The sequence below is a fragment of the Lutra lutra genome, chromosome 17, assembly GCF_902655055.1.
Source record: "Lutra lutra chromosome 17, mLutLut1.2, whole genome shotgun sequence".
Classification (NCBI taxonomy): domain Eukaryota; kingdom Metazoa; phylum Chordata; class Mammalia; order Carnivora; family Mustelidae; genus Lutra; species Lutra lutra.
Window position 1 is genome coordinate 9,354,936 of NC_062294.1, and position 26,257 is coordinate 9,381,192.

The 26,257-nt window shown below is 43.4% G+C and overlaps 1 protein-coding gene across 26 annotated transcripts in view; it reads right to left on the bottom strand.

Annotated features, from left to right (window-relative positions):
- WWOX (WW domain containing oxidoreductase) overlaps positions 1–26,257 on the bottom strand; it is a 944,020-nt gene that overhangs the window by 841,748 nt on the left and 76,015 nt on the right. Inside the window, exon 6 of one of the 26 annotated variants that reach the window (XM_047710195.1) lies at positions 400–423. The exons of 22 other annotated variants lie outside the window; for them this stretch is intronic. In XM_047710195.1, the coding sequence (XP_047566151.1) occupies positions 415–423 (9 nt within the window). In that variant the 3' untranslated portion in view covers positions 400–414. Of the gene's footprint in view, positions 1–399; positions 424–4,982; positions 5,040–16,193; positions 16,311–26,020; positions 26,048–26,257 lie in introns of those variants that run through there. 3 more of the 26 variants (XM_047710186.1, XM_047710194.1, XM_047710193.1) reach the window with 3 other exon arrangements.

The window sequence follows — 26,257 nt, forward strand, 5'->3', positions numbered from 1 at the left end:
GGGGTTGAAGCCAATAAGAAGAAAATGGCAGGAAACAGAATATAATCTCTCAATACGAAAATCAGAACCCCCAAAAATGTGTAATATATATTTTTTTAAATCAAACAATCCTATATCATTGTTGTTCAGAATGGTATCTTCCTACATAGAAAATGCTGAAAGGAAATAGTATGATTTTTTTTTAAAAGGTAAAAGGAAAAAAGTCTGGGATGAAGATAATCTCTCCCCTTGCCCCCCAATCAATGCATATTCCTAACTGAGTCATTCATTTGTGCCCACAAGACTCCCAGGTTCAGAAAGGCAAGCCAGCCAAGTGTGTGTTTGAGTCTGTGCTTCTGACCTGCTTTAAGAGTTGTGGAAAAGTAGAGGAAAAGTAGTCACTTCGTAAAAAGTCTGTTCTAGGCCTCTGTTCTGTCACAGGCCCTGGCAAACAAACGAAATTCTTCGGGTCACAAACCACCTTGGCAAGTCAGGCGATGCTTCCTGGTTCCCTGCCCGACCTGTCTTTGCTGGCTGGAATGAGAGGGATCCCTCAGCAGAATAAATAAGGAGGCAGAGCTCCTCACATAACCACAGGAGGTGAAGCACAGTTTATCTTAGAAGGGCCTGACTTCACCTTTGTAAGGCAACATCCTCTCCCAGGACACTGGGGATACGAAGCAGTGAACAGGGGAAGCAGCCTCCAGCCCTTGTCCACACCCGTCCATCAAGCCTCCGATCCCTGCTCCATGTGGCTTCCTCCGGGTGCCTCCAGCTCAACAGGATGCACACCATTCAATTCTCTCCCTCCTCCTCCCACACTCTGGCTTCCAGGCAATAGTGCAACAAGCTAAGCACCACCTGGAAAGAGCCTAGATCTCTTCCCTCCCCGCTGCGGCCATCCCAGGCCCACCTCAGAGTCTGCTGCTCCACCCCTCTCCATTCCCACTGCCCTTGCCTCCCCAGGCTCCCACGTCTCCTTCTGCAAGGCTCCTACACCAGTCTCACCAGGCTAGGCTCCAAATGCTGGCAGAATCGACCTTCCAAATGTTCACTGGAGCAAGGACAAAGCCATTTTAATTACGCAATTACTGACCACTGTACACCTCACCCCCAGTATAAACTCCCACCGAGCCTCTTGGTAATACGCGCTACCTTTCCTATTTGCCTTCCGCTTCCGCCACACCTCCACCGTCTGCCTATACCCCAGCTCTCCCGAAGAGCCACAGTCTTCCCAAATGTGCTTTTGCACCATCAGCCTCCAGACCTTTGCCTATGGGATGCTGTCAGACTGCAATACCCAGCCTCCCCCACCCCTTTTTTTGCCTCTCTTCCCTTTGCTAACTTCTACTGATTCTTCAAAACTCACCTCGCTGACCGTCTTCTCCTCCTGACTCCTCCTCCCACTGGCCAACTGCATTAGATATTATGGTGGTGTTCAAAGAGTGGAGTCTAACTGCCCTCCCTTCAGCGTGAGCTGCATGAGGTGATTCAGTTCTGATGAACTGTACTACATGAACAGTTCTGTGCTCTCCACCTCACCCTCCCATTCCTGGATCACTTGCTCTGGAAAAATTATAAGGACCCTCCCCCAGCAGCCCTACGCAAAGGTCCCTGTGGTCTCTAGCCAAGAGCTATGTGGGTGCACCATCTGGGGCATGGATCCTCTAGCCCCGGTCCAATCTTCAGATGAAACGTTTTGTTTTTTTAAAGAACTATCTATCTATCTATCTATCTATTTATTTATTTATTTTAGAGAATGAGAGCAAGTAGAGCATGTGGGGGAGAGGAACAGACGCAGAGTGAGAGAGGAACTCAATCAGACTCCGCACTGAGCACAGAGCTTGACGTGGGCCTAGATCTCATGACCCTGAGATCATGACCTGAATTGAAACCAAGAAGTCAGATGCTTAACTGACTGTGCCACCCAGATGGCCCTTCAGGTGACATCTTGACGGCAACCTCATGGGAGAGCCTGTGCCAGAACCACCTAGGAAAAGCACCCTACACACACACCAATTCCTGACCCACGGAAACTCTGGGGGACAATACACATTGACCATGAGGGTAACTTTTGGGATAATCTGTCACACAGCGGAAGTAACTACTGCGGACGCCCTTCCAGTGTGCTTCCACCACCCTGCAGCTCCCTCTATATCCCTAGGACCCAGCACAGCACCTGGCGCACTGGTGACACTGCAGACATTTGAGCGATAGATGGTAGATGCTGAATGAACACATCTATGAACAAAGGAACCAACACCGGGAGAACTGCAGGGGATGCACCTAAGATATTCTCACACCAGTTATATGGATGCTCTACTGTGATGTTATAGTAAGACAAACATTTATAATCAACATTTATTCACTTTAGAAAGAACAGAGGCATTGCCATGTGTCCATAATAACATTTCAAGAGGCTAGACCATACATCATTTTGGAAGTCACTGCTCAAAGGATCTTTTTTTTTTTTTTTCAATAAAATGACCTCTTTATTGAGCGAGAATTCACACACCATGCCATTTTCCCAAAGTGTACAATTCGATGGTTTTTGGTATATTCAGTGAAATGTGTAAAGAGTATCACAGTCATTTTGGGGTCATTTTCATCACCCCAAAAATAAAAAAATAGATAGATAAATATTTTTCAGCTCCCCAATTAAAGAAGTAAATTAAAATAAGATTCTACAGGGACAACTTAGCAGTACGGTTGGTTAAGCATATGACTCTTGGTTTTGGCTCAGGTCATGGTCTCATGGGTCACGGGATCAAGCCCCAAGTCTGGCTCCATCCTCAGTGGAGAGTCTGCTTGAAGATTCTCTCCCTCTGCCCCAGCCCCCACTCCTGCACATGCTGGAGTTATTTAAAAATGAAATAAGGTTTGGGGTGCCTCGATGGCTCACTTGGTTAAGCAGCTGCCTTCACCTCGGGTCATAATTCCAGGGTCCTGGGATCGAGTCCCACATTGGGCTCCCTGCTTAGCGGGGAGCCTGCTTCTCCCTCTCCCTCTGCCTTTAGCTCACACAGCTTGTGCGCTCACTCGCGCTCTCTCACTCTATCTCTCTCTGTCAAATAGATAAATAAATAAAAATAATAAATAAAAAATAAGATTCTACTTAAAACCTGTTAAAATAGCTAAGATCAAAATAAATAAAGGTAAGAGGATAATACTTTGTGTCGACAAGGCTATAATGATACAAACCTTCTTAGGCAATGCTGGTAAAAAAAGCTACTTGAGGGCGCCTGGGTGGCTCAGTGGGTTGAGCCGCTGCCTTCGGCTCAGGTCGTGATCTCAGGGTCCTGGGATCGAGTCCCGCATCGGGCTCTCTGCTCGGCAGAGATCCTGCTTCCCTCTCTTTCTCTGCCTGCCTCTCCATCTACTTGTGATTTCTCTCTGTCAAATAAATAAATAAAAATCTAAAAAAAAAAAAAAAAAAAAAAGCTACTTGATCCGATTCTGGAAAGTATTTGGCAATATGTGTCATGGATACAAAAACTATGCATACCCTTTAAACAGTTAAGTTCTAAGATTCTATGGAAGTAACCACATATGTAATGATTTGCCATCAGAGCACTGTCATTAAAAATGGGAAGCTAACATAAAAATCTAACATGAATAAATAATTAAATTATGGGGGCACTTGGGTGGCTTAGTTGGTTAGGTGTCTGCCTTTAGCTCAGGTAATGATCCCGAGGTCGAGCCCCATGTCCACCAGGCTCCCTACTCAGCGGAGACCCTGCTAGCCTGCTTCTCCTTCTCCCTCTCCCTCTGCCCTTCCCCCTCACTCGTGTGAGCACTATCGCTCTCCCTCCTTCTCAAAATGAAAAAATAAGATCTTTAAAAAAAAATAATTCAACAAATTATGGTTTGTCTCTAGGATAAGCCATGTCCATGTGGGTATAAAGAGCACTATGTTTTAAGAACTTTTAATGACATGGAAAATGCTCACAAAATACTTTTAAGTGATATAAATAAGAAATAGACATTATCAGTAGGCACCACAGAATTAATCTCAAGTCCCTCATTTGTTAACCCTATGGCCTTGGGAAAATTCCTTAATCCTTCCACAGCTCAGTTTCCTCAAATGCAACATGAAGATCATAAGGAATGTATCTTAAAGAGATACTACAAAGATTAAACTTGGTAAGCCATAAAAAAAAAAAAAATTCAACGTTCGATGGCTGGAAGTGGGAGGTATTATTAGCAGTATCCATTACTTAGCTTTGCAACACAAAAAAGACTCAAGGGTCTGAAACCCTGCTCTGCCACTTCTTAGCTCTATGACCTTGGGCATATTCTTTAAACACTGAGAGTCTTGCTTGACTCACCTAAGGAAACGGTGATATTTGTTTCATCTCCAAAACACACTTTTGAGGGGGAGGGAAGTCTAGGAAAGCAGTAGGAGCTCAACAGTGGCTCCCGGACTACTCACTGTATCCACATGAAGACTTAACCAAGAAACTTCCTCAGCCTTTGGCCAGAAGGAATATAGAAAGAGGATGACATTCTATCTAATCTCTTTACTGAATCTAGCTGAATCTAGACAGCCCCCGAGTCATCCTGCAGAGGACTTAGAACCAGCATCCACTTTGTCAGCTCTCTCAGCATCACATCCCATCTCTCTAAGGTGAAGACCAGAATGGGGCCAACATTTAGTGTTCCTAGTATCAGAAGCCCTAAATACCAGGGTGTTCTGTCTCCCCCCCACCTTCTTTGCTTCTTCCTAATTGTTGTTGTGTTGTTGTTGTTGTTTTCCATTATTCCAACAACTAAAATACTATGTGCTGCTGGTGACTGCAAAGAGAAAATAAAGTATAATTTTCAATGACAGGCTCATCTCGGAAGTCACTGATCTTCATTTTGGATTGACATCCCACTGCTACTCCCAGGGCGTTAAGAAACTTAGTCTCGGTGCCTCCATCAGGAACCAAACAACTTATGTGACACAGGGGCGGCAGATGGGCTTCAAGCCACGGGTCGTTTTTGCCTGCGACGGTCCACCGAGGATTCAGAGGTTATCACCACACGCGGCGGAAGAGCGGCCTGGCCAGAAGCGGTATCTGCCACACACAAGGGGATGTGAATGATGGTACTGTCCGACCTGACAACAATTAACAAGAGCTGCTGGTCTATGAAATCTACACAAATAACGCGCCTGTATTAAAAAGAAAAAATTTTATTCATGGGACTAAAAATCCACCTGTTTTCATTTTTTAAGAATCCATCTGTTTTTATATTTAAAATTCCATATATCACTTTCTTAGCATGGACATACACCTCGATCAGCCACGCAGACTCGAAACTTTAGAGTCACCTTCCCCAGCCCTATCTACTTCAGCCTGAACATCCAATCAGTCGTCTGGTTCCAGAGATCACGTTCTCTCGCCTTCTCTGTCTCTCACCGCAGCCGCCTCACTAGATCTACGCCTACAGCATTCACCTCCAGTATGGTGCTGGAGGAATCTCTCAGGCACTGCACTTAAAAGCCCTGTAATGATCCACATTTCCTAGCATAAAAATTCCAAACTCCTTAGCCTGCTATTCCAGACCCTACAAAGATTTCACCTCATCTCTTTCCTACTCCCACTAAAATTACCTGTTGACACTTTCATTGCAATGGAGAAACTTAAAATACCAGCAATTCAATGGATGGATGGATGGCTGGATGGACGGACAGGCGGCTGGAATAATGAATGGCTGGTGGGATGGATAGTGGGACAGATGGATGCACAGATGGAGCTTTCCCATCCTAGTCTGTTGTTCCATACAATTTTTTTCTGTTTCATTGCTGCCTACCTCCCACCTCTTTTCAGTGGTACCCTTCGAGGCCCAACTCTTCCACAAAGCCTTCCCTTACCCCACCTTCCATCCCTTCACTGAAAAAGCCCTATCTGTGTTCTGAACTTCCATAGTTTTTATGTCATTTATCCTGCCCTCCCCATCATAGAGTTCTTTTACAAGCAAGTTTCCTGCCTTCTAGATTTGAATTCCTGGCAGGCAGGGCTGGTTTAAGCACCAGCTTCATTGCCTCTACAGCACTTAGCAGAGCATCCATAACAAAACAATTCATTAATCAATAATTATTCATGAACTGGTTGGCTATTCAAAGTAATTTTTGATTTTTATTTTTCACTCCTAAAACACCATGATTTATAATTTAAAAATCCTCTGTTCTATAATTTTAGAAAATTGGTGGTCTAAGTGTACCTAAGTCATGGCAAGGAGGTAAGCAGGGTCTAGCTTTGCTCTTTCCCCAAACTAGCTGAGCAAGTTTCTTCTCGTGTCCCTGCATAGTCTTCACCCGCACAGTACCCAGCTGTGGAAGCAGGTGATCTGTGAGGGCCTTCCTATGTTCCCAGTCCACAGGGCCAAAATTCAGATGAGCACAGAATAGGAATGCAAACTGATGACCCTGTAGGAAGCCACCATGAATCTAACATTGCACTGGCTGAGATTAGGATTGAAAAGAACAAAAGGGCTGGAGAATCTGTCCGCAGGTGGTAATAATGGCTTTTCGCATCTGTGTCCCCTCCAATCAGGAAGCTAATTGCAATCGCTCTTGAAAGACATGCTCTGCCGACAGGCAGCACCTTCCCTGGTTGCTGTCACCATTCCTGTCCAGGATCTGAGGTGGTGGCAGACACATGTGTCCAGGGCAACACCGTCAGGACCAAGGAGAGCACAGATACGTATTTGCCACCTTCCAACTTCCCACAACTGAAAAAAATTCAAGGCAGCAAGCTTTCACCATCACCATTAACTCACGCCCAGTGTGAAAAGCCACGCTTAGGGCTTATTCCAGACGTGGTTTCCTTCATGTGATGATAACAGACAAAATGTGAATAATTTGTAACTACCACACCAGTGGAGAAAAATGGTCAGACTGTGTCATGCCCAAGACCTTCGTGAATATTGACCCTGGTGTCTTAGCTATCCCCTAGCTCTCTCTCTTCCTCATCAATTTTTATTCTCTCATCGGTCCAAAAATTACCCCCCTCCCAACCTGTGGTGGGAAAAATGAATGTTAAAGGCCCCATCTCCTGATCATGACCTCATCTTGTAGACTGAGACATGGTCTTCTTGCTAACTAAGAGAAGTTTGCCCAATTCGATTACTGAATACGCTCTATCTCTGCCAAGAAAATAAACAGACGGGTGCCTGGGGGGCTCAGTCGGTTCAGCGTCTGCCCTTGGCTCAGGTCATGATCCCAGGGTGCTGGGACTGAGCCCTAAGTTGGGCTCCCTGCTTATTAGCAGGATGTCTGCTTATCCCTCTCCCTTTGGCCTTCCCCGACTCGTGCTCACTCGCGCACTCTCTCTCAAATAAATAGAAAGAAAGAAAATAAGTATAGAATATACCCCCCAAAATACATAGAATTTTGCCTTTTCCTTTTTAAACTTCTATCCAAATACATTCAGAACACGCATTATACAAGCTAACATATTTCCCTTCTCCATTAAAATACATCTCCCTTTTAGGGGGTGCCCGGGTGGCTCAGTGGGTTAAAGCCTCTACCTTTGGTTCAGGTCATGATCTCAGGGTCTTGGGATCGAGCCCCGCATCAGGCTCTCTGCTCAGTGGGGAGCCTGCTTCCCCCCCTCTCCGCCTGCCTCTCTGCCTACTTGTGATCTCTGTCAAATAAATAAATAAAAATTTAGAAAAAAAATACATCTCCCTTTCAAATGAATCTACCCATCAGCATTCTTCCTTAATATTCATCCACGCCACAACAAGAACCAGTGCTTCACAGCTCGACAAATGCACTCTCCCATCATCGCCATCACACTTCTGCTGTAGTAAAGGGTGGGCAGGGCAGAGGTGGTTTCTGGATTTTGCTGAGGGCCCAATGGAAGCACAATGAAGGTAACTGAACAGAGCAAGAGTCTGTGGTTTCTCCCTGTCTCCACAGCTCCTTCTTCCCCACCACGCAGCCTTTATGGGCTCCACTTGACCTCCTCTCTCCAAAGACACTAGTTCAAGAAAGCTTAGAGGTAGGAATATGGTTCCTTCGTTTTGTTTTCCCACCAGAATCCAAAGTTGATGGGCCTAAATCCACTCCTCTTGCTCCTATACATGGCAGACAGCCTGGGATGCACTGGTACCCTGGAGACATAGATTATTTTCTAAACTATTCCAGGAGGCACCTGGGTGGCTCAGTCAGTTAAGGACCTTCCTTCAGCTCAAGTCATGGTCTCAGGGTCCTGGGATTGAGTCCCACGTGGGGCTCTCTGCACAGCACTGGATCTGTATTTCCTTCTTTCCCCCTCTCTCTGCCCCCCCCCACTCATGCTTGCTCTCTCTCTCTCTCAAATAAATAAAATCTTAAAAAAAAAAACAATTCCAGGAATTCAGAAGTAAACACAAATTTCTTCATGGAGCTTCCATACAAAAACGAAACACCAAAAAGCAGGTAAACCAGTAAATAGCAAATATAATGAGAGGATGGACTATCATTTTTTTAAAGGGGTACCTAATACAGAATACACATTTGAGAGGCAGGCCATCATTTTAGATAAGATATAAATATTTACTGACAAATGGATAAATTCTGGTATTCTAGTCAAACAAATTTTTCTCCAATGAAATTTTATTTTTAAAATATTGAAAGCCAAACTATATACGATTATAAGAATGTTCCCCAACCAGAAAGTCGATCTGAGAAGCAGATCCATAGCTAATTTAATGAATTTCATGGTTATAACCAAGACCAAGATAACTCCTTTGATATTTAGTTCTTTAAAACTTGACAAACTTAGCTATGTTCCAACATCTAAACCTCAAGATGGCCAAAGCTCAGATCACCTGAGCTAAAGATGTGTGACCAGCTATATTCCTAGAAAAGGAAGGAAACAGAGGAAGAGACATGATCTGGAGAACAATCCTTCCTTCCTTCCTTCTCATTCCTACTAAAGGCCTCAGTGGCACCTGGAGGATGGTGCCAGGAACAAGGACTCCTCTAAGCCAGCTCCCTGAGCCCGGGCTAGAAAGGAAGGCAGGGTACCAATGTGCCCAAAACATGCCTGGTCTGGCCAGCCAGGTTTGGGGGAAATCCAGAAGCCAAACAGAAGTGGTCCCTTACCAAGTTTTCATCCAAGACTGCCAGACCAGGATGGCTAGCAAAAGTTTAGGAAATCAAAGAGATCAAGAAAGCAGCTTACAAGGTAGAAAAAATGAAAAAGCTGAAGAATAAATAGAATGCCCAATGAATGGGGTGAAAAGGAGGTACAGATGAACTTAATAATGACTCAGAAATAACTTCACATTGGAGCTCCTTGACAGCTTGGTCAGTTAAGTGTCCGACTCCTCGTTTAGGCTCAGGTCATGATCTCAGCGTCCTGGGATCTAGACCGGTATTAGGCTCTGAGGTCAGTGGGGAGTCTGACTGAGGATTCTCTCCCTTTTCCTCTGTCCCTCCCCCCACTCACATGTGCAGCGCCCTCTCTAATTTAAATATATCTAAAAAAAAAAAAAAAGAAAACTATTAATGTCTACTTTTCTCTTATATTTTCTCCCAGCCCATTATTCATATAAAAGACTGCTTTGGCCTAGCCAAACATTTTTCATCATATCTCTTAGCTATTAACACTCTGGACTTTGAGTACAGTCTTAAAATAATCAAGTTCAGATCACTAGTACGTTCTCATCACACCTTCAGATGTTTTTGATATTCTTATAAACTTAGGACATTTTCATTACGTCCTCAATGTTGCCCACGTTCCCCACGTAATGATGCTACATTAATTTTCCTTCTCGAAAAATAACCGTCTTAATAGACAAGCATTTTGGTTCTTGGTTGAAATTCCTTCCCTACTTCAGTGGCTGCTGAAGAGAGGAGATATGCCACCCAGTTAGCTGGCCTACTTTCACGCCTTGTGATAAAACGTCTTATCAGGGTGTTTCCCAACAGTAAAGCCCTCTCTGAGCAGGGTGGATTAGGAGGGGCATAATCAAACACCAGAAACGATCGTACTGTTTTCAGACCAATGCTCCCTCTAACTGCTTCAGTGAGGGTGACAAATTATGGTCTCCATTTGGAAGGCAGAGGTAAATGTTTGCCTTTTATTCTTAAGCTTTTCTTCTGTTTGCACCCCGCTGTGCACTCAGACCTACTCACAAATAAAAATGGAATGAATTTTTAATAGCCTGAATTGAATTTGGGAGTGATGCCTGTTTTCCCCTCCAGCACTGTGGCTCACGAGTGCATACATGCAAAGCACTCCCATCCCGAGAAGACATGCAAGAGGAGAGAGGGCCAGTCCAACACAGAGCACGGTGGCACTTTATGTAAACAGGAAGGCTCACCTTGGGCAAAGGCCACCACACTCTAAAATTAATCCGGCCCTAACAGACAACAAAGCTTCCCTCGGGCTTTGAACAGAGAAGTTTGATCTCTCAGTACCTGGATTAACTGTGAATAAACACCAAGTGAGGTCAAACTTCGTGCAGCCACCTAAGAAGCCAAGTGCTCCTGGAGTGTGAGCACAGTAAGAAGGATGACAATAATAAAATACTTGTGACAATCCAGGATATAATGAACACTTGGCTAAGATGTCAGCAGTACCACCTCGGGCCCTCACAACAGCCCGACGAAGTGGAGACTAAAACCATGTTTTACAAAGGGGAAAACGAAGGCTCAGAGAGACCAAGTGCCTGGACCAGGACTTTGTTTTTATTCCTTTACTTTTTTTTTCTCTTCTTCCTTCCTTCCATCCTCTCTCTGCTACTGTTGCAAGTGCAAATGCAGCAACCATAAAGAAAATCAGCTAAAGACCTGTCAGCCAGGTGAAAGGAATGAAATCAAACCCAGCTAATTTAGCAGTGACTCACGTGAAACAGGACAGGAGGAAACTGGAAGGCTGGAGCAGAATTTTTAAAGGCCTACTATGTGTTGACATAGTAGGGCCATAGACATGGGGCCAAGGCAGTGATCAGCAAATACGGCTGTTCCACCACTGTTCCACCAAGTCTAGCTGGTGACACTCAAAAGAAGAGACGCTACAAAATGCATTATTTATTTCCTTCCTTGCTGTCCCAACAGGCTTAAAAAGAAAATCAGGTTGTACACTGGCTATAAGGTCACCGGTGACTTCCTCTCGATCCACTACTTTCACGGGCCCATAAACATTTCTTTTTCCTACTTGGAATGGCTCTTCTTACATGTATTAGTGGTTTCCCTCCTGCCATGGATCATTCCATCCAACAGGCTGCTTAGTGGCTCGTTTATGACGAAATCTACATACATAAATGCCATCAACTGCTTGATTCGAACAAGAGAAGAGAGATATTTGAGCCTGGAAAAGAGCTTAAGCAAGACACACACACAACCAGATGTAACTTGGCCAGGGAGGAGGGTGGTTGGGAGGTGGAATGTGTGAGGAGGAGGAGAAAAAGCAGTAGATGACAGCTGTACATGAGTCAGACATCTGAATAAAAGATCACCTCCTCGGGCTCAAAAATATCAGGTGAGCCAGCACTAAGCCGCTCTCCAACGGCTGCACCCCAACAGCTCCGATGAACTAAGGGCATGCCACTATGACAACAATGGAAGAGCATAAGAAGGGAGAACCCGTGTGAAGAGTAGGTTCATTGTCCAAAGGTCTTGACACAGGAAGCCTAGAAAAGGAGATATAACAGAGCCACATTAATTGGCCCATGGGCAAGTAATATTTCTATGACCATAAGGATGTGAATATATATTCTCTTCTTTTCGAATCAATCCACGAATATGCACAGGAGGCTTAAATGCAGTTATAGAATGGAATGTAAAAGTTATTATCCATGACACAATAAAAGTAGCAGAAGTTGGGGGTCAAGAGGAAAAGGAAAGATGTAAGGACTGGTAGGGGGCACCAACAGGCTCACCTAATAAGGTACAGAGTCAAAAAGAGTTCTAGAAAACACACACAAACTTCTCATATATATGTACATAGATACACATGAACAGATACAGCATAAATGCGTACACACACATGCTTATAATGTACAGAACGTACGGTATAAATATATAATATACAAATCTGACATTACAAACATAATGGGAGGAAGGAGATATAACCATTGAAGGTAGTGTAAGTGAGCTGAATCCACATCCGTAACAGCAAAAATCATTAGTGAGTCCCTGAAATTTATAGATCAAGAAATAGCAATCCATTAAAACACAGGAGGCAGGGCGCCTGGGTGGCTCAGTTGGTTAAGCGACTGCCTTCGGCTAAGGTCATGATTCTGGAATCCCTGGATTAAGGCCAGTATGGGGGGCGGTGGGGGGGGGGTCCCTGCTCAGCAGGGAGCCTGCTTCTCCCTCTGACCCTCCCCACTTCATGTTCTTTCTCCCTCAAATAAATAAATAAATAAAGTCTTTAAAAAAAAAAAAAAAAACCAACCAGGAAGCAGCCCCTGGAAGCATCAAAAACACCAACTGTTGAACGTGGTTGCCTTTGTTCATCAGAAAAGTCCCCAGCACAGAATCCATTCTCCATGGAGAACTGTTGAATGAATGAATGAGTGGACAAAAGCAGAGTGAGAAGGGTAGGGGAAGAGCTACTGCTTACTATTGTTAGTCCTTCAGAACTACTTGATTTTTCCTCTCAATGGTTGCAAACGTTACTTTTCTTCTGTGTGCATGGGGGCAGACGGGTTTGGTTCATTGTTGTTTTGGATTTGGGTTTTAGTTTAATTCCTCCACTATGAACCTGGTTCACAGGTTCTGGAGAGGTGACCTCCTCTGAATGGTGGATATTCCCTGCATTAAAATGCAAAAAGCAGCAGTCAGTCTCAAAGCCTGGGCTAAGACCCCCAAATGCACCTGCCTCAGAAGGAAGGAGGCAGCCTGCGGATGGAGGGCTGGAGTGTAAGCACCTGCAGAGATCAGAATGGCTTACCAAGCGCTGCAAGGGGACAGCAGTAACTTTTTGGTTAACAAACTACAGATTTAGGCAACGGAGTGAAAATTGCCATCTGTTCCACAATTACCAAGCACTGTTTACTTTAAAATAAAAAAAGTGGGGGAAAGGAAGAAATTAAAAAAAAAAAAAACAAAAAACTAGTATGGGGGAAGGAAGGAGTAATCTATGACCTTGCCAGTTTATTATGTTTAGTTAAAATACATGGGCTCTGTTTTCAAATTCTACTTCTGCCAAGCACTCAACAGCATAGCCTCAGGCAAGCTGCTCACTTCCTCTCACTGACTTCTCCCTCATTTGTCAGATGGGGACACTGATGTCCATTTCGTGGTGTTACATGCGGATTAAATTAGATAATGCCTGTGAACATACGGCATGTAATGAAGACTTAAAATTCCCTTTCTCCCCCTCCTCCTTGCATGAACTCTGGAAGAATACATAGCTCTGCACCACAGAACAAGTTTATTCACAGACACTTCCTAAAAGGATGGGACAAATGTTCCATGGCGATGTTTATTAAACTCAGATTCAAATTAACTTCAAAGCACGTGGAAAGCATTCATTAAATCCAAAAGATATTTTGATGTAAAATTTTTAAAACATCACAAAACATAAAGCTCAGTCACTAATTAGCTGAATTTAAAAAATTTTAAAAGGCTGCATCATTTATATTATACCTGATGTGAGAGGGGGCTAATTCAATCACTATTCATGCTGTCGTTCACACAGTGTGTTTATATTGAAGCAGGACCTAAGTACCCTTCCTATAAAAAGGAGATGAAATCACCGACCACAGAGATACTCAGGAATGAGGAGTAATGGAGGTCAAGTGCCTGGTACCATGCCTGGAACAGGGCTGGCCCTCAACTCACGCTTACATATTATGCGGGTAATTTTCTCTTCCATGTGGGAAGGATTCCACTAGGATAACAAGGAGATCAGAATCACATTTTGCCCTCACTTAAAATGCTCAACCCAGGCAGCAGTGGGGGTGATAAAATTGCCTCATGGATCTTACCATGACTTTTGTCCAAAATGATCAGAGAGTACATTAAATCATTAGCAGAAACTTTGCTGCCTGCTGATTTTACAATGCAGGCAATGAAATTCATTGCAGAAGCAAAATAGGGCCAATAATATAATTACAGCGCTCTGCCTATGCAGTCAGAGCTAATGCTATTATTTGACATTGCAAGGCTGTGTTTTTTCCCCAGAGTCTCGGTGCAGACAAGGTTCGCCCTAATTGGTTCCAAAGCACAACCTCCCCACTACAATCTTTCCTCAGGACCAGTAATGTTAATTTCCACACGACTGTAAATAGTATTTGCAAACAATACAAACATGGTAATAAGAGGCTAGGTGGGTAATTAATGTGGTTACAAAGTAGCTTATTTGCATTTTTATTTAAAAACGGCCTTCTTTAAAAAGCAGCTCAGATTTCTCTTTGCAAAAGGAGCCTTGGTTAAAGAGTACAACAGTAATTACTCTCTTTAGGGGTTCCTTTATATGTCCTTCAGGGAATTAGAATGAAAAGATAAGCAGAATTATAAAGGAAATCATGTAAAATATGAAATGTACTATAAACACTTAGTAGTGTATTTACCATAGCAAGGCCTACCTTTTTCATTAATGGAATATTTTAACCAGCTTATAATACATTCAAATTAATCGTAGATATGGCTAAAAGGTACAATCATCTGGTTAAACTTTTTTTAAGATAGAGTATTCTAAGATTTTCTATGCCCTTACAATAAATGATCTTCTCCTGCCAAAAAGTGCTCTGAATAGGGCAAAGGTGACCATCTGAGATAAAACACAGATCTCTGCTCTTTGTCTAACAAAAGGAAACTGGAATGTTAGAATAATAGATACGTCTATCTTTTTTTGGTTCACGTCTTCCATTCCTGGGCACAAGACACAGGAAGTGAGGAAACAAATTCAAGAGCTGATCTGGGGGGCGCCCGGGTGTCTCAGTGGGTTAAAGCCTCTGCCTTCGGCTCAGGTCATGATCTCAGGGCCCTGGGATCGAGCCCCACATCGGGCTCTCTGCTCAGCGGGGAGCCTGCTTCCACCTCTCTCTCTGCCTGCTTGTGATCTCTGTCTGTTGAATAAATAAATAAAATCTTTAAAAAAATAAAAAACAAAACAAAACAAAACCAAAAAACCAAAAGCTGATCTGGAATGGAATTCAGTTTTTTTTCTCATATCATTCCCAACTGTAACATGTGGAAATTGCTAGAAGGTGGCCAGTGGTCACGACCATTCAGCAGCTGACATACCTGAATTCATCTGGAGGCCATTTAGTCATCCCCTACGGACCAGTGGGAGGGGAACCAGGAGCTGGGTCACAGAGATGATCAGTCACATCCCTTTTCCTCAAGGAGTTCAGGCATTCTTTGGTAAAACTGTGACATGGGGGAACCTGTCAGGCTTAATAAAGGGGTGAGTTCCAGTCAGTCTGCAGGCCCTGGGAAAAGTTTCATGTATGGCATAATGGTCAAGGAACAGAAAGAGGAACAGGGTCTGAACAACAGAAGGATGGAGCCCTGCAGGTGAACTGACGGCACATACCAAGGTACTGGGGCACAGGATAGCTTGATGGGTCTGTGGACCTGGGTGGGGGAATATTCAGCAGTATCTTTAGTTAACAGAAAGCAGAAAATGCTCTAAGTGCAGATGTCAGCCAGGTAACAACCCCAATTCACTTATTCCATCAACAAATTTTATTAAATAGGGCCTGCAATTTGCAAAAATTTGTCCTCCACGCAAATGCACGTTCTACTGGGGAGAGGCAGTCAAGAACCAATAAAACGACACATGAGAAGATTACATAAAATATTAGCACATTGTAAGTCCCAAGAATGAAAGAGAAGGGAGTCTAAGAGGCTCAGGAGTGAGGGTAGAACCAGGCAGGAGCAGCAATCACGGAGTAGCAGAGTGGGGGCTGAAGGGACGGCCTCCCTGCCAGAGCCACTACTCAGTCCCAGCTAATTCTTGCCATGTCTTCCAGCATTTTTAAGCAGCTATAGTAAACCCATCTGCAGAAGATCAAGGTCACAAAGCTCGTGGACTTAAAAGGGGCAGCAGGTTGGTTTTCAAACGTATATTTTAAAAAGGTGCATCTTCCACTCTCATTCGACCCTCCAAAAATTACGACAACAAAATAAAACAAATTATTTTTGGCTAAGACTGCCCCCCTCTTCATTTAAGCAACTGTATTCACGCAAATCCCCTGTGATATTGCCACTACTTCACGCCCAGCTCTTGGCATCCTCCAAACACTGGTATTTTTCACAAGACGCGTCATGATGCTGCAGCCACAGAAGACCACCACTTGGGGCTGTTTTGAAAATAGTCACCAGGTGAAATTTATTTATACTTTAGACTGAATTCAGAGGCTGCAATGATGTTTTAAATATGATTTCAAAATACCTGAGAAAAGCAGAAAGCAATGAAGTGGAAGAGAGGGATAATAAGTTTATGACATCCAAGTAAATACATCCAGAAAACTGGGTCATTTATACCAGAACTGCAATCTTTTCTGTTAAAATATGCAAATGACAGTATGAAAAATGGTTTGTGATTTTAAAGAAATATAGCACTACAAACGTCAGTGTGAGGGAACTCAATAACACTTAATGAAACTTTGGATTTCAAATTAATTACTGATTGACTAAGGCATCTAGAGGGAAAACAGCCACGATGAGGGAAGTCTGGGAAAGGCCATAAATTTGGATGCTTCTTTCAAGGACTATGAGCTGGTATTTCCTACTTAGGCCTTTATTGCTAGGTTAATGGGATGCTGGTCACTGCAAAGACCACTGGTTTCATTCTCAGAACAAGACTGGTCAATATGTTCCTTACTCTTTCAGATCTTCCTTCCTCCCTCCCTCCCTCCCTCCCTCACTTCCTTCCTTCCTTCGGCATGTGTGCATTTAAGTTGTAACTGCTAAAAAGTTTAAAGTGAAAGGATAATCAACTTGGTGAAGCAGTATTTTAGGAAAGATAAATGGTACCAGTGTTAGGAAAATCATATTTGGTGTACTGTATTTTGGATTCACAATTAGTGTTCCCTCCTTGCCTTTGCTATGCTTTCTTGAAGGTGTAATACACCTTCCAGCCCCACGGATGTCGGTCTCCGCCATGAGACTTGATGCAGCTACTGGAACATGAAGCAGACATAAGCTACGTCAGGGTCTAAGCAAAAGTACCTTTAGCTTTGTCCTCTGTCGTGAGGACAGCATGGCCCTAGTGACTTCTCCTGCAAGCTAGGTCCTGGAATGAGAAGTTGTAAGAAACAGCCCAGGGAAGCCCAGCTAAGACAGCAGAATCACAGCCAACCTCAGCCCTCATGTGTCATGAGCAAAGAAATACACATTTGTTTTCATCAGACCCTTGAAAATTTTGGAATTGCTTGTTACAGCAGCAAAGGCTGACTCAGACACTATCCTTGCCAATTAGATTTCTACCACAAGATTCAAATCATACTGGTGTAAGTCACAGAATTCGTCATATTCAACTATAGCAGCACTAGGGCCATAATAAATTCTCATCTAATGGATAAAAGTTTTTTTTTTTAATAGTTATTGCCACAACATGGGCAAGGAAAAGAACATTTTGACCACTATCAATAATAAGAGCTTTAAAGTAACAAATGGTCACTGGTTGAAAACAACAAAAGGCCATGGTACCCTGGGATTGAGCCCCACATCAGGCTCCCTGCTCTGAGGGGAGCCTGATTCTCCCTTTCCCTCTGTCTGCTGCTCCCCCTGCTTATGCTCTTTGTCAAAAAAATAAAATCTTTAAAAAGAAAAAAGCAAAAGACCAGTAATATTACAAAGTGTTTACTATGTACCACATACTGTTCTAAGTTGCTATGAATACCCACTATTTTCTCACAAAAACCCAGGGACATGGGACTTATTTTTATTACCCTTTTATGTATTTTTTAAAGATTTTATTTATTTATTTACCAGAGAGAGAGAGAGAGAGAGAGAACCAAAAAGGGAGGGAGAGAGAGCCCGAGAGTACAGAGGGCACAGCAGGCAGAGGGAGAAGCAGGCTCCCTGCTGAGTAGAGAGCCCAATGCAGAACTTGATCCCAGACCCTGGGATCATGACCTGAGCTGAAGGCAGATGCCTAAGCAGCTGAGCCACCCAGCTGTCCCTTATTCTCCTTCTCCATACGAAGAAACAAAAACAGGTTAACTAAAGTGCCCTAAAGGACAAATAGATAGCCTCATCTTTGTTATCCTCCCTATAACTGTGGACTATTCCTTACCAAATTGTTGTTCTCTGTGTCCTACTTTCAATACAACCAAAGCGAATTAATTAAAAATATTCCAAGCACAAGCATTCCATCATTTCCCAGCTATGTTGCTCCTGTGGTCAAATATCCTGGAAATTCTGAGAACCACTCCGGTCCTCATTCCAATTCATTTTTTCACACAGCTGCACTTTCTAGTCTTCCCTGTACTACTCTGAAATGCCACCCTCAAATCCGGCCTCAGATAGGCATCCCTTCCAAGGATCAAGAACCCGCCTTGCTGTATGTAATCCCCATCCACAACCTGCCCCATGTAGGAAATCCGTGTTAATTCCACCAAACTGTAGCTATAAAAACAGCAATCATGTACAGGAGAAAAAAAGAGAGACTGAAAGGAATAAAATGGAATGAACGTATTTATGTGGGATATTATATATAATGTGTAAAAAACAGGTTTCCGAGTTTTTAAAATGGAAATTTCTAAAATATTGAGACCATCTGATATGTTTTTGGAGCATTTTGTTCAAAGCTCAAATACATATATTAGAAACTCATTATTCTGCTATTTTCGATTGGAAGGAGAATATTTTTCTACATTCCCTATCTGTGACCAGAAGAAGATCACCCAAGCTAGTGAATTCAATTCACCTTTCCTAAGGTGCCATGTGGCTGGTGGCACTAGTCTTGATGGGATGACCCCGTGGTCCGGCAGCACAATCTCATCCCATCTAGTCCTCACCACAGGGGTTCAGAAGTGAGCACATAAAATATATTTTATTCCAATTTCATCTTTTAAAAGGGAGTAGAAAAGGAAACAAGTAAGCCTGAAGCTGGTATTCATCGTTAGTGTTCGGACATTTAAGACCAGAGGCTCTAGACAAAAGTGAAGGCCTTGAGGAAGTCATGTGATTATCAGATTCCTGATGGCCTGGGTTCCAAGTCAATACCAAGTGGAGTTTAGAGGGCCAACACAGAAGGAACTGAAGTATATGAACCTGTGACGGGGAAGGCACTGTGTCCAGAATGCCCCATCGTTAGCACAGCCACTTCACGACCCATGAAGTACGCAGTGTCATCTCAGGAATGAATTACCTGGCTCAGGTTGGTCATCCACTCAGAAGCTGAGATGGGATTTATTTAATGGGATTCAAACCAAGCGATTGTGACCCAAATTCAATATGCTTTCCCCATGTAGTAACAGTGTGATCACAGGCAGACACCAAAAGGATGCAGGACCCGAGCTGAATCACTCTAAATGGGGCCCAACTCCACCTCCTACTATATTTGTAGAACAGAATTGACTGGAACGGACACGAGCTACAGCCTTGCGAGGTTGACAGGGGGAGAAACTGAGAGTTAGAGACCTGCTACGCAGTCCCTGGATGGCAGAAAGTGACCAGGTGGACCAGATAGGAGTGATCTGGTTGCAAGTGATAGAAACCCAGCCAACACTAGCTCACACACAAAGGGGGCTTATCAGCTCCAGAATGACAAGGCCAGGGGTGAAGCAGACAAAGGTCCTCTTTTGTTCTCTCCCACTTCTCCTTGCCTTCGCCCTTCTTACTCTGCCTCCTCGTGGCTGGAAACATGGTTGCTAGAGGCCCACAGGAACATCCTTCTAGCTCCCAGTGCCTCAGAGAAGACCCCATCTTCTCCACTGACTACTGACTGGTCTGGTTAAGCCAAGTGCCCATCCTGACACAAACTACTTTGTTGTATGTACCATAACCGGTCCAAAATAGTTCGTGCAAAACGTTACCAACAGCTTTATTTCCACAGTCACCCAGGGAGCTGCTGCTAATGCGGGTGGGAGGAGGTGCGGGACAAGACCACAGCTGCCACAGCGGGGAAGCCGTGGCCTCGGAGGGCGCTGCTGCAGAGAGGTAAGAGGGTTTGTTATTATGTCAGCCACTGGTTTTCCCACTAACTACTCCATCCCTTCTCTTTCTCAAAAAGTACACTTAAGGGCTGTCATCCTATTTTACATGCTCTGTGTATGGCTCTACTTCTGACCCTCTTCCCAAGGCTGTGAAAATGGACAAATGAGCAGCACTATAGCAGCGACACACACATTTTCATCATGAACTTGCACGGTTGGAGAAGAGGACGGAGACGGGGGACCCTCTGCGCGGCATCATCAGAAGAGCAAAAGTGTCGATGACTACCGGTAAGCAGGGGTGAAGAGCAAAATCACGGGGGCTGGGCTACCAGAGGCGGGGATTCCCAGGAGGCCCCGCAGCACACATTTGCTGAAGCCCTAAAGATCTTTCCCAAGAACATGTCAAAACTTGCCTCTGGAATCTAACAAATCCTGGCCTAAGAACCCAAGCTCATTCCTGTTCCTGGCATAACTCAGCTCCAAACCTGCCTCCTGCAACTCCGTCCTGCAGATGAGCTGCTCCCTCTCGGCCACAACTTGAATCAAATGCGAACCTTAACAGCACTATCAGGAACTCTGGTACCGACCTCACCTCTGCCTGCCCCTCCAAATTCTTCCCGCCCCCTCACCCTGCTCTCCTTCTCTGACACTCTCCACCTCCCTCCCATCCCTCCAAAGTAGTTTTATAGCAGGATCTAATCTAATCTTCATGGTTAGCCAAGCATGGAATCAAAACAGAAGATGTGCCACACTTCATCAAATGTAGGTTCCATTTTCTCCAATGGCCCCAAGAAAAATAATTTACATGATTTCAAAAGACATGCCTCCCCCCACATACACACACACACACCAACACACCCACACACACACCAACACACCCATTATCCGTTAGGGATTTTAAGATCTATAGATCTTTTGGTACCCCTCTGTAAGCCAATAACCTTTCAGCCTGGACAGTATCATAATGGGCCGTAGTTTACTGCCCTCTCTATAAAGTATTGCTGTTAATGTTTTCTAAATTTAGCTCCTCAAAACTTCCAAATAATACTCCTGCTACTCTGGGATTTTTCAAATATGACCCTATTACTCCAATCTGTAGTCTGAAAACCTTATTTTTCCCAACTGAGGCAAGCAAACTAGTCTTCTATGTTTGGATGAAAGCTCTTCTCACCACTTTGGTTACTTTAGCAGTATTGATTTAACATTCATTGACAAGTAATAAATTCCATGGAAAACAGCTAGTTGGAAAACCATAGAAAGTACCTTTTAATCAACCGAATAAGAAACTAAACACTCCCAAGTTCTCATAACACTGGTGAGGAATTACAATGAATGAAGAGATGTTATATTAATTGAACTCTTGGAATGTATCCATAATGCTTAATGGAAATGGAAGCCCTAGGAGGTCTGAAATGCCCGGGAAACACCCATCCCTGAAACCCACTCGCACCCACCAAAGAAGCTATTCAAGTGTATTCATTCACGTCATACAAAAATGAAGACCTCGATGGAAAAAATGAAATCAGAAGGGAAATAACAAAAATTCATCTAGCTTCTGTACACTAGTTTATTCATCTTCTGATTTGGTTCTGTATTACCTATTAGGGTTTTTAGAGTTTCCTTCAATCTCCAAGAAGAAAGTGAGTGAGGCTGCAGAATTCCAGTGCATTCATTCATTCACTCACTCATTCAGTAAACAGGTGATAGGACATGAAAGTCAAGCATTCACTGAATACCCATACATGGCAGGTCCCACGCTTCGAGGCTTTCCAGAGCTTTATTATAACTACACGATAATCATGTGGACAAAAATGCAGCTTACTGAACGTCACCAGTGTGCCTCATACTGCACCAAATATTGGATGTCCATGTACCAACACAACAAATCATATGATAAACATCACTATAAGTCTCTTTAATTCACACATGTAGAGACTGAGGCTCAAGGAAATTAGATTTCTTGTCCATCATCTCGGGACTCTCATGGCCACTAAGTGTATGTTTAAAACTACTTTTCATCAGTCTAAGATTTCCAAAGTCACTACAGATCCTAAAGTGGAAAACAAACATTGCAAATAAGATTCCATCCTTCGGCAGGATGGGAAAACATACTCCTGGATTAATCACATATAAAACACGCCATGCTGACGTATCACCCACAGAACTGGTGGACATAATGCTCCTGCTTTGTTCGGGCAAAGTAAAACCAAGGAATACTGTGTCTGCAGCTGGACAATATGTTTAAAAATGATGTGGGAGGCACTAGGAGGAGGGGGAGAAGCGGCTGCAGCGGCCGCGGCAGGAGCAGCGGGAGCTACAGCATCAGCAAGAGCAACAGTAGCTACAGCCCCGGCGGCGGTGCCTGTTCCAGTCTTTGCTGCTGCAGTCCGTGCAACCACCCAGAGGGGGAGGGGGGAACCAAAAAAAAAAAAAAATAAATAAATAAATAAATAAAATAAAAAATAAAAATGATGTGGGAAAATGGAAAGGGACATAGAGGAGATTTATGTAGGGCTCTGGTCCCTGGGTTTTTGAACCCGGAGAAAACACAGAGAGGTGCTTCTCCATGGCCTCCTAGCTTGTTAAAAATTAGGAAGCACTGTCCTCCACCTTAACAAGAAATAGATATAGACCTAGCACACAAATACCCGTATCAAGAAAGCCTACTTTAAATAGCCATAGGAACAAAAACCTAGTCAACCTTTTCATTTAAAAAGGTTTCCCAAAATATTGAAAAAGAAAGCCAAAGTTGGTGGCATCGCAATTCCGGACTTCAAGCTCTATTACAAAGCTGTCACCATCAAGACTGCATGGTACTGGCACAAAAACAGACACATAGATCAATGGAACAGAATAGAGAGCCCAGAAATAGACCCTCAACTCTATGGTCAACTCATCTTCGACAAAGCAGGAAAGAATGTCCAATGGAAAAAAGACAGCCTCTTTAATAAATGATGTTGGGAAAATTGGACAGCCACATGCAGAAAAATGAAATTGGACCATTTCCTTATACCACACACGAAAATAGACTCAAAATGGATGAAGGACCTCAATGTGAGAAAGGAATCCATCAAAATCCTTGAGGAAAACACAGGCAGCAACCTCTTCGACCTCAGCCACAGCAACATCTTCCTAGGAACATTGCCAAAGGCAAGGGAAGCGAGGGCAAAAATGAACTATTGGGATTTCATCAAGATCAAAAGCTTTTGCACAGCAAAGGAAACAGTTAACAAAACCAAAAGACAACTGACAGAATGGGAGAAGATATTTGCAAACGACATATCAGATAAAGGGCTAGTGTCCAAAATCTATAAAGAACTTAGCAAACTCAACACCCAAAGAACAAATAATCCAATCAAGAAATGGGCAGAAGACATGAACAGACATTTCTGCAAAGACATCCAGATGGCCAACAGACACATGAAAAAGTGCTCCATATCACTCGCCATCAGGGAAATACAAATCAAAACCACAATGAGACATCACCTCACACCAGTCAGAATGGCTAAAATTAACAAGTCAGGAAATGACAGATGCTGGCAAGGATGCGGAGAAAGGGGAACCCTCCTACACTGTTGGTGGGAATGCAAGCTGGTGCAACCACTCTGGAAAACAGCATGGAGGTTCCTCAAAATGTTGAAAATAGAACTACCCTATGACCCAGCAATTGCACTGCTGGGTATTTACCCTAAAGATACAAACGTAGTGATCCAAAGGGGCACATGCACCCGAATGTTTATAGCAGCAATGTCCACAATAGCCAAACTATGGAAAGAACCTAGATGTCCATCAACAGATGAATGGATAAAGAAGATGTGGTATATATACACAATGGAATACTATGCAGCCATCAAAAGAAATGAAATCTTGCCATTTGCGATGACGTGGATGGAACTACAGGGTATCATGCTTAGTGAAATAAGTCAATGGGAGAAAGACAACTATCATAGGATCTCCCTGATATGAGGGAGAGGAGATGCAACATGGGGGGTTAAGGGGGTAGGAGAAGAATAAATGAAACAAAATGGGATTGGGAGGGAGACAAACCATAAGTGACTCTTAATCTCACAAAACAAACTGAGGGTTGCTGGGGGGAAGGGGGTTGGGAGAAAGGGGGGTGGGGTTATGGACATTGGGGAGGGTATGTGCTATGGTGAGTGCTGTGAAGTGTGTAAACCTGGTGATTCACAGACCTGTACCCCTGGGGATAAAAATATATGTTTATAAAAAATTAAAAAATAATAAAATAATAAACAAACAAAAAACAAAAAAAAAGTTTCCCCAACACACACACACACACACACACACAGCTATTTCCAAAGTTTTCTAATGTAATTTCTGAGGCTCTACCAAAAAAAAAAAAAAAAATCAAAACAAAAAGCAACATTGTAATTGTGGGAGTTAGATCCAGTGCAAATTTCACAGAATACCTGGCTTGGCTACATCACACAAAATGCCTGTTGAGGGGAATGGTGTTCCTTTCTCCTTGAAAACTTGGAGGAATGTAAGCACCCTGGATAAAGCGCAGTAAAGGAGGGGCAAGAGACATTAAGTGCTGAGGCCTGGCAGAGAGAGCTGGGGGTAATCTTCTGTCTTCCGCAGGTCAAGGCACCAATTCTATGATGACATGTCTCACCTTCTGGTGAAAGTAGTTCTCCAAAGACCACGGGTTCCCTGAGAGCAGGTTTTTCTTCGTTGTGTCTGCCCAGGACCTCCTGTAAAGCTTGGCATAACTCGGCCACATGCTATAAGGATGGGATAAGCAGACAAATGAACAGACCTAGGGGCCAAGAACATCTTTTGCTACTAAACTACCTTGAAGTTTTACCCTCAGTAGCAGCCCTGGTTAAGAAGTAACTCAAAGAATAAAAACGAAAGGTGCTTCTTTGCAGTGATAGAATAGTTTGGTATCCTAATAGTGAGTGGTTGGTACACAAATATGAATATACGATTATATGTGTGGGATAACACTTCATAGAACTACAGATACACACACAAATGAGGACATGCCAGAATGAAATCTGTTTCTGGCACTGTACCAATGTGGGTTTCCCGGATGGGATTATGGCACCAGGGCTGGATCAGATGTTATTATTTGGGGAAGCTGGGTGAGGGATAACCAGAAACTCTTGGTACTAGTCTTTGCAACTTTCTGACAGCCCAAAATTATTTTGAATTAAAAGGGTTTTTTAAAAAACTAAATCTAGTAGAAAATGCCAACAGGTCAAAGGATATAAATTGCCAGATTAAACTGAGTTCTAGCAATTAGTGATCTGAGAGTAAGATCCTACTTCGTTTTTCTCCCTCATGCTTGCCCTTTAGATCAGTGCTCTTCAGTAGAAATAATGCAGGCCCCATGTGTAATTTAAATTTTCTAGAAGCCATATCCCAAAAAAGGTAAAAAGAAACAGATGAAATTAACTCTTATTTAACCTCATATATCTAAAATATCATTTCAGCATGAAAGCAATATAAAAAATGCTAATATTCTACATTTTTTACACTAAGTCTTCAAAATCTGATAGGTATTTTATTTTATACTTACAAATCATTTCGATCTGTGCCAGACACTCAACTGCCACATGGGCCCAGTGGCTACCATAGGGGACAGCTCGGCTCTCGATACCACCTTTATGTTGCCGTTAAATGTCACCCGGGCCATTTTCAGGGCACCTGCGTTCAGTCTGCTGAGCATCTGACTCTTGGTTTTGCCTCACAGCGTGACCTCAGGGTCTGAGATAGAGCCCCGTGGCAGGCTCCATGCTTGGCACAGAGTCTGCTTGAGTTTCTCTCTTCCCCTATCACTCCTCCATCCCCCATCTCTCTCTCTCAAAGATAAACAAATCTTTAAAAAATAAAAATAAAACTCACTTGGACTGTTGTCATAATTAAAGCTTTTTATTTCCTTTAAACGAATGGTTACCACCAGCAATCTGTGGCCTACTTAGCGGTGTCAGGATACACCGCCGGAGGGCGATGAGATCTTGAAGGAGCTCGGTCTACTGATGAGCTTTCAGACAGGAGGCTATTAAGAACAAAAGAGAGGGAGGGAGGGAGGGAAGGGGAGAAAGGGGAAGAAAGCCAAAATCACAGCTCAACTTGAAAAAGTTTTGTGGCCTTGAAATTTTTTTCTGGGAACATTTGTGGATCCTTCTTATCCAGATCATCATGAAATGAAGATAGAGTCTCACCAATTTTAAGGAGTTTGGGTACAATCAGCAGGAGGGTCTTTGAT